The sequence below is a fragment of the Asterias rubens genome, chromosome 3 (genome assembly GCF_902459465.1).
Source record: "Asterias rubens chromosome 3, eAstRub1.3, whole genome shotgun sequence".
Taxonomy (NCBI): Eukaryota; Metazoa; Echinodermata; class Asteroidea; order Forcipulatida; family Asteriidae; genus Asterias; species Asterias rubens.
Window position 1 is genome coordinate 7,391,572 of NC_047064.1, and position 14,006 is coordinate 7,405,577.

The 14,006-nt window shown below is 38.8% G+C and overlaps 1 protein-coding gene across 1 annotated transcript in view; it reads left to right on the forward strand.

Moving 5' to 3' along the window:
* The first annotated feature begins 6,845 nt into the window (after nt 1-6,845).
* Nucleotides 6,846-14,006, forward strand: part of LOC117287848 — a 38,048-nt gene continuing 30,887 nt past the window's right edge. Inside the window, exon 1 of the mRNA XM_033768401.1 lies at nt 6,846-7,291. Within this exon, the coding sequence (XP_033624292.1) occupies nt 7,149-7,291 (143 nt within the window). The 5' untranslated portion in view covers nt 6,846-7,148. The remainder of the gene's footprint in view (nt 7,292-14,006) is intronic.

The following is a 14,006-nucleotide window of genomic DNA, read 5'->3' on the forward strand; positions in this document are numbered from 1 at the left end:
GAAGTACTTGGGTCAATCAATTTGAATGTAAGCAGTTACTTCGCATGTGGTTTCCAGCAGCACTTCTGGTTTGTGCTTGATCTAATTAAGTCCACTGCTTTGAAGCAATACATGGAGATAACAGGTGTAAGTTGCCAGACGAAAAGGATGTGTCTTTTTAGTTTGCCTCCCGCTTTAAGGGAGCATTCCCGTAATGTTAATGTAATGTAATGTATAAAAAGAAAACTGCGAGACCTAAATAGAGATAGGCCTCTTTATAAATGTTTTGTGCATTGGCTGAATAAAACGAAATAACGATTATTGGGAAAAAAAGAATCTGATCAAACGTGTTTACCTTATGGTTGAGTCCTTAAACGTACATCTGTGAGGGCGCTATTTGAAACTTAGTTCGTATGGGGGATTTATGAGACGCTAGGGTGGCAGCAAACTTACCAGGTAAATCCGTCGTTCTCGGTAATGTGCGCATGCATGCTCATATGCAAACAGTGGACGTTTACTTGTAAACTCTGCTGTTACCTAACATACAAAATTCTCCCGTAAGGCATTACACAGCAAGTGGTTTATAACAATGGTGATCAGCGAATGTTTAAGGATTATGCAGTGTCAAGTGTTTAAAATGTTTGAGCTCAACTAAGGTCCCCAGACATGCGTGATTTTCATGGTGCAATTCTTAACGGAGTAATACATTCCCTTCCAGCTGTTCCATGGATTCCTAAGGCAAATGGCCTTATTATATAGCTCTATGACATCAACCCAAAATGCTTCAAAGCCACGTAGCTGCCACAATATGCAGCACAGGGAGGTCCAAAATGACGTATGGTTTTCAAGGGCATAATTTGCAGAGATCGGGGCAATTCTTGCCCCACTCAACGAGTTTTCCCATTTTGAATCGATGTGGAAGAAACAAAAATTATTCATTGAAAATAACTACGACAGTGGCAATTTTGATGTAGAGAGAAAAAAAAATGCGATAGGGGGATGGAAATTAAATTATTTCATGAAGCGGGGCTTGAACAAAAATATGTTTTCCTGATCCTAAAAAACAGTAATCTAATTGTTTTCCTCAAGTGGTAGCATCTAACATCGGTGATTAGAAAATGCTCAAAATTCCACTGTCGCTGATGTTCAAGCCAGCAGCAGCCTAATAATCTACCCACGCAAAGAGCTGAGAAACAGCCTTTCATCTGTTGTAAGTTGAACAAATTTAACTAACGATGAACTTTTCAGCTTTTTTATAGGAGCAGTAATTGCCAAAAATTTACAATCAAATAATAGAGGGCGTTATCCAAGTCATGGAACAGGTGAGACATCACATCCCCACTGTTTTTGTAGTCTATTTACCCACTCACCCCCCCTCCCCCCCACACACACATCATGTGTTTTTAAAGGCGGTGGACACTATTGGTAATTACTCAAAATGTTGCATAAAACCCATGCTTACTTGGTGACGAGTAGTGGGGAGAGGTTGATGGTATAAAACATTGTGAGAAACGGCTCCCGCTGAAGTGAACTGGTTTTCGAGAAAAAAGTAATTTTTCAAGAATTTGATTTCGAGACCTTAGAATCTAAAGGTCTCGAAATCAACCATCTGAACGCACACAACTTCGTGTGACAAGGGTGTTTTTCTTTCTAAGTTTCATTATTATCTCGCAACTTCGACGACTGATTGAGCTCAAATTTTCACAGGTTTGTTATTTTATGCATATGTTGAGATACACCAACTGTGAAGACTAGTCTTTAACAATTATTATGTCCACTGTCTTAAGACTCTCTGTGTGCACGCTCCTTTGTAAAAAAATATTGTCAACTGTCAAAGAAAAAACACACACTAGCTGTGTGGACATATGTAAGGAAGTCCACACATTGTAAGTCCCTACATTATGAGTATCTTTTTTGTTCCACATACGCCACCAGGTATGAGGGGCCGTTTATGACTACATGAGCAGTTACAAATGTATGAAAGCAAAATCCATAAGAGCAAAACCATATAAATATAAGAGCAAAACCATGTATTAAAGAGCAAAAACTAATGTATAGGAGCAAAACCATAAAACATATTAAGAGCAAAACCATAATTATATAGGAGCAAAGAAATATATATATAAAAGAGCACCGAAAATATAAAAAGGATCAGCAACAAATAGATACAAACGAATACAGAGGACAACAAACTCGAATAACAGCAATATATTGAACAGCGCCCTCTTATATTGGACGTAGTTTTAAATAATTATTGTAGACATACACCAATATTTATTCTTGTATCAATGTTAACGCTGCCGAGTTAACTTATAGTTACGAGTTCACTGCTACAAGTTGACTTGAGTGCAAAAAACGGGTTCACAATTAATTACCATTTTAATTTTTTTGCCTTTTTCGGTAATATATAGCAAATTTTCTTGAAGATGTTTTCAAAGTGTTGAAATTATGCTGTTTTTCTCCAAAAAATATTTTTGGGAGTACAAATTCAATATCGGGTGCACAAATTCAATATCGGGTGCACAAACTGAGCAAGACAGAGACGGGATAGATTTGTTTATCCTGTTGTGCTCAAATCAAGCTGAAAAGTTATTTATATGTTATGAAATTTCAGACTGACATTTTGAAGGGATGCTTTCTTGAAAAAAATTCTTTCAGAAAATTAATATGAACCTGCTTTTTATTATGAACGCAGTTGTGGGATTTTTTTCGGAGGCCTCAACGAACCACTTTTGAGTTGATTTTTTTTTAATTATTGAATGTCTGAAATTAGAGGAACTCCATTTACGGTGAATCCGAAAATCGCAGTTTTTATCTACTTGTTTTATTTAAGCGTTGGTTTTGGGAGGCCGCCTTCCCAAACGGAAAAAGACACACCACAAACATCTCATCTCTGCACTACAACGTTCGTCTATTTGCCGGTGCGCTATGACATGAGTACGAGTTGACTGTGGCACGAGTTGACCTGTTGGAAAAATTCGGATCATAATGGTACTCAAGTCAACTCGTACCCTGTTCAGTTTGTACACAAGTTAACTCGACCCCAAGTCAACTCGTCCCTAAGTGAACTCGTCCCCAAGTAAACCCGTACAATAGAGTTATATAAGAACTAGAGGGCGCACGAGTGATGCTTCGTGCACATTTCTGTTATGAAATTTCAGACTGACATTTTTAGGGGATGCTTTCTTGAAAAAAATTCTTTCTGAAAATTAATATGGACCTGCTTTTTATTTTGAACGCAGTTGTGAGATTTTTTCGGAGGCCTCAAGGAATCCCTTTTGAGTTGATCATGTTTTATTTATTGAATGTTTGAAATCAGAGGAACTCCATTTACGGTGAATACGAAAATCGCAGTTTTTATCAACTTGTTTTATTCAAGGGTTGGTTTTGGGAGGCCGTTCCCAAACGGAAAAAGACACGCCACAAACATCTCATCTCTGCACTACACCGTTCGTGTGTTCCGGTGCGCTATGACATGAGTACGAGTTGACTGTGGCACAAGTTGACCTGTTGGAAAAATTCGGATAACAATTGTTCTCAAGTCAACTCGTACCCTATTCAATTTGTACACAAGTCAACTTGAACCCACGTCAACTCGTCCCTAAGTGAACTCGTCCCCCTAAAAAACCCGTACCCAGGTGAAACCGTATTCAAGTGAACTCGTAACCAAAGTAATTTCGTACTCAAGTCAACTTGTACCAAGTGAACGCGTAACTAGGTGAACTCGGCAGCGTTAACAATTAGTGAAATTAGGGAAATTAGTTTTATTTATTTCTGTTATGAAATTTCAGACTGACATTTTTAGGGGATGCTTTCTTGAAAAAAATTCTTTCTGAAAATTAATATGGACCTGCTTTTTATTTTGAACGCAGTTGTGAGATTTTTTCGGAGGCCTCAAGGAACCCCTTTAGAGTTGATTATGTTTTTATTTATTGAATGTTTTAAATTAAGAGGAACTCCATATACGGTGAATACGAAAATCGCAGTTTTTATCAACTTGTTTTATTCAAGTGTTGGTTTTGGGAGGCAGTTTCCAAACGGGAAAAGACACGCCACAAACATCTCATCTCTGCACTACAACGTTCGTCTATTTGCCGGTGCGCTATGACATGAGTACGAGTTGACTGTGGCACGAGTTGACCTGTTGGAAAAATTCGGGTTTTAATGGTACTCAAGTCAACTCGTACCCTATTCAATTTGTACACAAATCAACTCGACCCCAGGTCAACTCGTCCCTAAGTGAACTCGTCCCCTAAAAAACCCGTACCCAGGTAAAATCGTAATCAAGTGAACTCGTACCCAAAGTAATTTCGTACTCAAGTCAACTTGTACCAAGTGAACGCGTAACTAGGTGAACTCGGCAGCGTTAACAATTAGTGAAATTAGGGAAATTAGTTTTATTTATTTCTGTTATGAAATTTCAGACTGACATTTTTAAGGGATGCTTTCTTGAAAATAATTCTTTCAGAAAATTAACATGAACCTGCTTTTTATTTTGGACGCAGTTGTGAGGCCTCAACGAACCCCTTTTGAGTTGATTATGTTTTTATTTATTGAATGTTTAAAATTAAGAGGAACTCCATTTACGGTGAATACGAAAATTGCAGTTTTTATCAACTTGTTTTATTCAAGTGTTGGTTTTGGGAGGCCGTTCCCAAACGGGAAAAGACACGCCACAAACATCTCATCTCTGCACTACAACGTTCGTCTGTTTGCCGGTGCGCTATGACATGAATACGAGTTGACTGTGGCACGAGTTGACCTGTTGGAAAAATTCGGATCATAATGGTACTCAAGTCAACTCGTACCCTATTCAATTTGTACACAAGTCAACTCGACCCCAGGTCAACTCGTCCCTAAGTGAACTCGTCCCCGTTATAAACCCGTACCCAGGTGAAATCGTATTCAAGTGAACTCGTACCCAAAGTAATTTCGTACTCAAGTCAACTTGTACCAAGTGAACTCGTAACAAGGTGAACTCGGCAGCGTTAACAATTAGTGAAATTAGGGAAATTAGTTTTATTTACTTCTGTTATTAAATTTCAGGCTGACATTTTTAAGGGATGCTTTCTTCAAAAACAATTATACAGAAAAATTAATATGAACCTGCTTTTTATTTTGAACGCAGTTGTGGGATTTTTTCGCAGGCCTCAACGTCAACTTGTACCAACTGAACTCGGCAGCGTTAACAATTAGTGAAATTAGGGAAATTAGTTTTATTTATTTCTGTTATGAAATTTCACACAGACAATTCTTAAGGGATATTTTGTTTATCAAACGTTTCGCCGTGTCATGGCATGTGTTTAAAATAAATCCGTTATTCTCGATATCGAGAATTGGTAAATGTTATGTTTTCTAAAAAAGTAAAGCATTTCATGGAATAATACTTCAAGGGAAGTCTTTCACCATTACTTTTTTAAAACCCTGTAAGTTATTTTGTAAATTTGTAAACTTATACCTTTTGTTTCATTCAGAAAGTGTGCAATGGCTTTAAGAAATTCATAGTTTGTACCTCAATCGAGTGGAAGTTGCGATCTCTCAAACGCTGGTGCCGCGTTTTTATTCTGATTCATTCATAAACTTTTCAGTATTTTCCCAACCTTCCCAACAACGTGGTGATTGCTGGCCAAGGGAATTTCCCCACCACAGCCTCGCACACACGGCAGTTAATTCTCCTAATTTGAAAGTAGAGCACGCTAAAACGCTAATGGATAGCTATGGGATTTCAGAGGTTGATCACTGTGGAACGGTAGCGCTGCGCATGTGAGAAGCATTAAGAAGTGTACATGCATGCGTCTTTGCTGCGCTCAAAACGCATGAAAAATAGTTTCAATTTGAGTGCGTTCGTTTAGCTTCCCTGGGTCTACCCCGGTGGGTGGCGTGTTTTTTTTTTTAGGACGAACGTGGGTTATTTTATGCACACGTTCGTCCTGGAAAAAAACCCGCCACGCACCGGGGTCGACCTGGGGAAGCTAAACGAACGCACCCATTGTTGTAGGACACACAACGAAACGCGCTTGGTAAATATAATTTTGTTTCAGAATTTAGTAGTATCATTGGCGTGGGCCATTGTTAAACTGCATACACCGATCGAGAGAGTTTCACCAACTTCGGTAAGCGGCAAGAATGTAATATAAATACTATAAAATAAGTGCTTTGGAGAGGGCTGTTGATCGTATAAAACATTGTAAGAAACGGCTCCCTCACAAATAACGTTTTTGAGAAGATGTTACTTCCCCCTCTCTCTCCCCCCCAAAAAAAAAAAACTTCAGCTGAAGCCTTGTACTATAACTAAATTTAAATGCATCTGTGAGGAATTCAACGCGGGTGTATTGCTTGCTTTCGTTATTCTCTTGCAAATTCGATGACCAATATTGAGCCAAAAATTTCACAGGTTTGTTACTTTGAATACACATAGTGAGAACACTGGTGTTTTACAATTTATTATAAAAGTGCCTTTAAAATGCCGTTTGTGTGAAGGGTTTCCAATCTGCGTTCAACGCACTGTGATTCATACTTTCACCAAGTGAGAAAAATGTCCATGGCAACTGCGCGTAAAGGCGAACAGAATGTTCGTCGACTCATTGAGACAACATGCGTATAAACCTTTCAGACATGAAACAGTCACAGTGTCTATAAACAGCAGTCGATAGTCAAGTACAAGTTAAGACCGTATACAAAACCAAACAGGCTTGAAACAAACAAAAAAGAAGACCTCCAAAAAAGAACGGGCGTGGATGTGGTTTTTTATAATTGCAAGAAAATAGATTTCGTTTCCCCGGTACGTTCTTAAAATGTTGTAGATGCTGACTGTGGAAGGAAATGACAAACGGCGGATGGTGAATATTCTGGGGGTGATGTTACAATGTCATCCACTCATGGTTTGAACCGATCGCCGAACTCAGTGGTTCATGGACGCGTGTAATGGGCGGTGCTCTATACGCAACACACTTCATAGTCTCAAGTTGAATACGTCAGAGGCGGTACAGACCTTTTGTAAATCGGTTTTGTCAAACTCAGAGCAACTTTTTCGACTTCTGTACAACGGGAGAGATAAACTGACTCTTCCTTTTGAAGAAAACACACCAAGTGATATTTAAGTTCCGTTGCTATTCATCAGCATTACTCGCCGCTACGGGAGAAGATGTTCTTCTAGACTTGGGATTTTTATGTATGGTTTTATGTCGGCTTGCCAAATAATGGCGGGAAGGAGCTTGTTACTTTTGCTGTTTGTATCGTCTGCATTGATGTTTAACGTTGATGGGTTGATATCAACAAGTTATGCTTCACATCGTACGTCTCATAGATGCAGGTATGTTTCATGTACATATTTTTGTATTTAGTACTAATTAAGATTTTGATTTCTGGATGGAGAGGTTTGTTCAAATAATTTGTTTGTCGTCACTGTATAAAATAAGAAGGATCGGTACAATCTGTCGGTACTCCAATTTCGCTTCATCAGATTGCATTGGTTTGATGCATTATACAAAACAATCTTTAGCTGTCAAACAATAATTTTCGGACTCTAAAGGTCAGCACTGTTCGTAGTTTAACAGAAAAAAGGTAATTGGATGATTAATGACAAGTCTTATAAGGTCTTAATATTTAAACACGTTAAAAAAATGAAATGATGGATACAACTATATGCTTAAAATACTCGAATACAGTTATTCGATCACAAAAAATATATTAATCATGGTTAGTCTATGTTTTTATACTGTGTTTTTAAATTCTAGTTTAGTATTTAGGAGAATAACCAATACATTCCCTCAAAGCTTTTTCATTTTTTTCCCATTTTTTTAACTACAGCTTTTTGAACTTTTGTACGATTTTTCAGGTCGTGTATAGTTGAATTTGATGTATGGTTATTTTCACGGTGTTTGGATGATATTTGGTGTTATTGCAAGTTTATTATTGAGGTATTTCAACGCAGCGCTTTTATAAATTAATATATTATAACAACGAAATATTTACGCACCGCAAAAAATATTCCACAGAAGTTTAGTTTACGGGAGGTGGCTTAAAGACAGTGGACACTATTGGTAATTGTCAAAGACTAGCCATCACAGTTGGTGGATCTCAACATATGCATAAAATAACTAACCTGTGAAAATTTGAGCTCAATCGGTCATCGAAGTGGCTTGATAAAAAGGAAAGAAAAATAACCCTTGTAACACGAAGTTATGTGCGTTTAGATGGTTGATTTCGAGACCTCAAGTTCTAAATCTGAGGTCTCGAAAGCAAATTCGTCGAAAATTACTTCTTTCTCGAAAACTATGGCACTTCAGAGGGAGCCGTTTCTCACAATGTTTTATACCATCAACCTCTCCCCATTACTCGTCACCAAGAATGGTTTTATGCCAATAATTATTTTGAGTAATATACCAATAGTGTCCACTTCCTTTAAACAACAGGCAATTCAAACGCCATTTCAACTAATAACGATGTTCTAAAAGTAGCCTCAAAGAGGATGAAGGTAAGTTAAGAATAACAAATCTTAAACAAAGTCGGATACCAAGCAACAAGTTTAATCACCCAAAACCGGTTCCTACGTAGACAGTTCAGATAAATATAACGATACCGCAGACGAGTTTTGTTGTCGCTATCTGAAACACGTTTCTTAGCTTATGCTTTTGAAATAATATGTACCGACAATTCCAACCGTCATAATATCGCTGCCATCTTTTACTTCAATAAGCATGTTTTACATTTAGACGGGCAACCTTTATTGCAAAGGCACATGAGGGTGGTATGGGCAGTCTGATGTGTGCCCCCATTAGTCTATGTTTTCACTCAAGATAGGAAGCCACCCAGTTGCAATGGGCATAGACGAAAACTGTTAACAACATGTCCGTCATTTCCCTTGTCTTCTGTATCGATCACGAATACAGGCGTTTACCCAAACTTGCATTATGCATACAGCTCTATGACGACCGCGTATAAATGAAGGTTTTATATTGACAAAAGTAAGTCCATCTCTGCCAGTTTTCAAGAGATTCATACACAGCGAATGTCAACCCATGCAGTGATGTCTGAAGTATAATATCACAATGAGTGCATGTGAAGCTATAGAAATCACATCGTATGGTTTAGAAAAACAATAAAATAAAACACAACAACTCTGATAATTCTCCACTGACTATTAGGGGCCGGCTGTGTTAACGCACATACACAAACACCAAAAAACATTATTGTAGAGCATTCCTTTGAGCTTTCCTTTGTCCCTGCACTTGGCAGATTCCATTAGACTTTGTACACAAAAATATCCTTGTGGTTTGAGCAACCCGGTCTTTAGAATTGTTTTTGTCAAGACATTTTGTTTTCTTTTGTTTTGTCCTTGGTCCCAATGAGGTTAATGAGGACACATACATAATCCTTACTGAGCAGGGTGTCTACCATGACAGTGAACAACCAATAGAGTACTATATAGGGCTACTTAAAATGTGAATTCGGAAGACTGCACATTGAGCCTCACATGATTGTCCATAGACATCCCAGCAGAGACTTTCAACAACAAGACCCCCAAGAAGTCTCCCTGACGGATCCCTTCATTTCCGCTGAGCTCCAGACGTAAGGCCCGGGTTCCCATGTCAGGTCGAAAAGGTCGCAAGGGAGCCCCCTATAAATAGCTCATATGTGAGGCCCGCTGTAGGCCAAGGAGGGGGCTGCAAGCCCTGTTAGATCATCCATAACGGGGACCCGCTCATCAAGAAGTCTTAACCCAGACGAAGGGAGACTTTAAAGGAACTGGACACGTTTGATTGTCACAGACCATTTTTCTCACTCGGTGTGTATCCCAAGATATTATGCATAAATTACAAGTCTACGAATGTTGACTCAATTGGTAATCGCAGTTGAAGAAAAATTACCCTTGGTTTTTGTGCACAAATTTGGCTTTTAATATTTGAGTGAGAAATTACCATTTTCTTCTTAATAAAAAAAACCTGCATTACTTCAGAGGGAGCCGTTTCTTACAATGTTTCATACTACCACCCGCCGGCTCTCAATTGCTCGTTACCAAGTAACTTTTTATGCATTAACAACAATTTTCAGTGTTTATCAATAGTGTCCAGTGCCTTTAACCTTCAGTGTTCAATATCAACCCCACTTTTTTGCCAATATTGATGAGATTAACAAGGAGTTACTGTAAGGGGCGTGCTCCTAAAGTTGCTTAAGTCACTTGTAAGTTATTTGCCGCGCTGGGTATTATGGAGTTTAGCCCTGCAGGTGTCCCGGATGACAAAGTCCCGAAGACTCCTCATGGATAATTTGACATTTTAAACTGGAGATATTTAAAGTTTGGATTTAAGCCATATAAGTCTAGGTATAAAGGGGAGGGGGATGGGAGATTGTGTAAAACAATTCTCGCGGACTTTTGTTTGTGCCAACTCCAATAGTTTACCAAAATCTTTCCCAACAGGTAACACAAACACTTGTCTCGTTGATAAAATAATTTAATTAACAAGAATAAAGTTATAATGCGTTTTTTACTTATATATTTTCTATTTTATTTTCTGTAGTGTTTTACGAATTTGCTAGCAAATCAATATTTCACAAGTTCGCTGAACAAAATCTAATTATTTCAGAAGATCACCATTTATGATTTAAACAACAGCACAAAAATATCACCCAAGTATTATTTATACTTCAATCTTAGCAGGGAAATACAACTCTTTCTATATTTCACTGTAACCCATACGGCTATTCCTGGTAAGGTAATCCTTTCCTCTTCTTATCGTTGAAGGGAAATCCTCGTTTTGTTGAGAGCAGTAAACACGCAACATCCGCTGCAGACAATGACAGATAACACCGGCTTTCTCATCAAGCTCTTTGTTTGTTTTTAAAACAAAATTTAAAACAATAAAAAAGTCGGCAATGATCTTGTTACCACAGGATACCGGGAGACGAGTTCACGTTGAGGGTTTCCTGTCTTTATTTATGTGTAGTTAATTGTTTGTTTCGTTTTGTTGTGTCTTTCTACAAATCAAGCTTCAGGCTTGAAGGCTTGGATTTGTTAAAGACACTATCGACACCTTTTGGTAATTGTCAAAGACCAGTCTTCTCACTTGTTGTATCTCTGTAGTGTTTTGTTATCAGTCCGGAGACAATTAAAGAAGGCCTGACACCTTGTTTTTGGGTTGCTCACTGATACGTTACTCTGCTGACAGATTTATTCACCATCCGAAGAAAACCTATTACAAACATAGATCCATAAATCTAATTAATTATCATGCATGTAACGACTAATATTTAAGATTACTTTTCCACAAGTAGCCTTCCACCTCAGTTACACTAAACAAGTCTACATAACACTTAATTATAGGCCGGATACATATCCATACAACGTGAACTTCAGATCATGTGCTGTATATTGATCAACCATTGTTACCCAGTTTCACCCAAATTAACCCTCTAAATTTCTACTCACCAACCGATCCGTTCCTCTATTTATTGGCAATCAAACTGGCTCCATGAGCGGGTCTCTCCAACTTCTTCCTCCACCCCGAATGTTGGATTTTACCCTCTCATCATTGTCATACGTGACACTCATTTAGAGACCAACAACGAAAAAGGACGCAACAAATAGACCCCTCCGCCTAAACCGGCTAAAATTACTACGCTACACACTGATTAATTACCAAACTCACCTATAATGAGCTGAATATTGAAAATAGCATAGTGAATATTTGTAATAATGTGTACAATTACATTACATACAAGAATAAAGACGAGATTGAGACCCAAATTCTTTCTCAGATAAAATAATCCAAAAAGTTATGCCTTTTTACATCCTTGACATTTGTATCCGTGCGACTACCGTTTAAGTACAATGGCGCCCTCTATCGTTTACCAAAGTCATTCAACAAACTTTTTATCACCGTAATTAACGAAATGCCCATGGGTATCATAAAATATTGATTCATCACATTCTCCCCTACTAGTTCGATCAACTCCTGAGGATCGATTGAATGATTCAGCATCACATGAGGATAAAAATGTTCCCCTTAATCTTACAAATAAGCGAATCATACTAATCACCAAAATACAATATGTATACCATCTTTCTCGCACCAACCCATATTTGCTTTATAGAACAGAGAAAATATTTGAACAAAAGTTACATGTATTTAACCAAACTTTTTGTTTTTCTTTAAACCTACAAGAAAACACAATTAGCATATTATCATCTGACATTAATTATGCCCATATGCGAGATTCAAAGTACTTTGTTATCTGACGAAGCGTTTTCTCATACAGTGCCATTCCCGAAGTGTTCAGGTGGACCCCATCAAGGTTATACCGAGAGTTCTTTAACCCTCTGTGCTCCCACAACCACCATTGATCTTCCACAAAGGTCGACTGCTGAATAAGATCATTAAATCTCTCTGCTCGATCATTAAATTCTTCGAGTGAGACCTGACCACCCCGTAAACCTCCTGTCCTAGGGAGTACTGGCAGAAACACTATTACCTCTGGGTTAATACCCCTCTTGGGTAACTCATACACAAAGTCACAGAGTGAAGAATGCACTTGGTTTGGATTAACATTTTTAGAACACAAATCATTTGTACCCAAGTCAATAATTAAAACTAAAGGATTTGCCTGCCGTAAATATTCATAATACTTCCTCGGCCTTGCCCGAATCCTACTTAAAGTGAGACCGCCCTCACCAATACATGTAACAGGAACTACCTTACTCTGTAACTCAATTTTAAACTGAGAACCTCGCTTCCTTTTCAAGCGTTTAACAAAACTGTGCCCAAAAAGGACAAAACTCATTTTCCGTTTAAGAACACAATACTACAAAAGGGGGAGGAAGCCCTATCAACCCACTCCTTTACCACTTAATCAATTACAAATTTACACAATTTCCTAACACCATGTCAGTCCACTGGTAGCCAGAATACCCAGTGGTGCCCTACAGTAAGGTGTGCCATTGCGGAAACTGGATGCCCCAAGTCTTTCCAGCAAGACAACTCCCTGACCTTCTGCAATCACTGAGAACCCCCGCCACCAGAGTAAAGACAAATCACTTAATAGCTGAACAGGGCAATCTGAATGGATTGCTGTGTTTACCCCTTGTAGTTCGTTGAGAACTTCTTAGGTGCTCAGATGCAGGGCAATGTAAACTTGGGGGCTCCCCTACTTCTACATTGCTCACGCCCTGTAAATCTTGAACCAGAGACTGATCCCCTGAAGGCTCAGTGTGTAGGACCTCCCAATCTGAATCTCCATCAGACTCATCACTCTCATTTTCTGTGTCACTTTCTGCAAAGGGATCTAACCGCAAGAGTTTTCTATTAACTACTCTTTCTGGGCCCCCCTTCAAGGGACGGATACGAAATACATCGCTATGCTCATTTATCCAAACGACCACATATGGGTCTCTTTCAAACTTGTCAGCCAGTTTGTGGCGTCCCTTGAATGCGCATTTTCTGAGTAGAACATGGGACCCAATCTCAATAGGTTTGCTAGGTTTTACTTTCCTATCATAAGTAACCTTGTTGCGATTGCAGCTTTTTGCTACTCGTTCCTTTACTAACTCACTAGCTCTAGAGAGCAAAGAAGATTGTTCTCTGACAAAATCTTGATCCCAATCGTTATCAGTTCTCCCCAACATCTGGTCTAGAGGTATCAATGGTTCCCTACCAAACATAAGCAAATACGGCGCTACTCCAGTGGTGCAATGCGGAGTAGCATTATACACAAATACAAGGTGCTGTAAAAGGTCAGGCCACCTCCGCCTATCCCGCTCATCCATGGACTTAATGAGTCCAAACAGAGTCCGGTTGAAGCGCTCTGTTTGAGCGTTCCCCTCGGGGTGGTAAGGAGTTGTTCTGGTCTTTTTCATGCCGTACAATGCACACAATTCCCTCACAACTTCCCCTTCAAAATTCCGACCCTGGTCGCTGTGCAAACGACAAGGTATTCCATATTTGGAAAACCACTGATTCCTCAAGACTTTGGCAACAGTTACTGCATGTTGATCCTTACACGGATATGCCTGTACAAATTTTGTATAGATG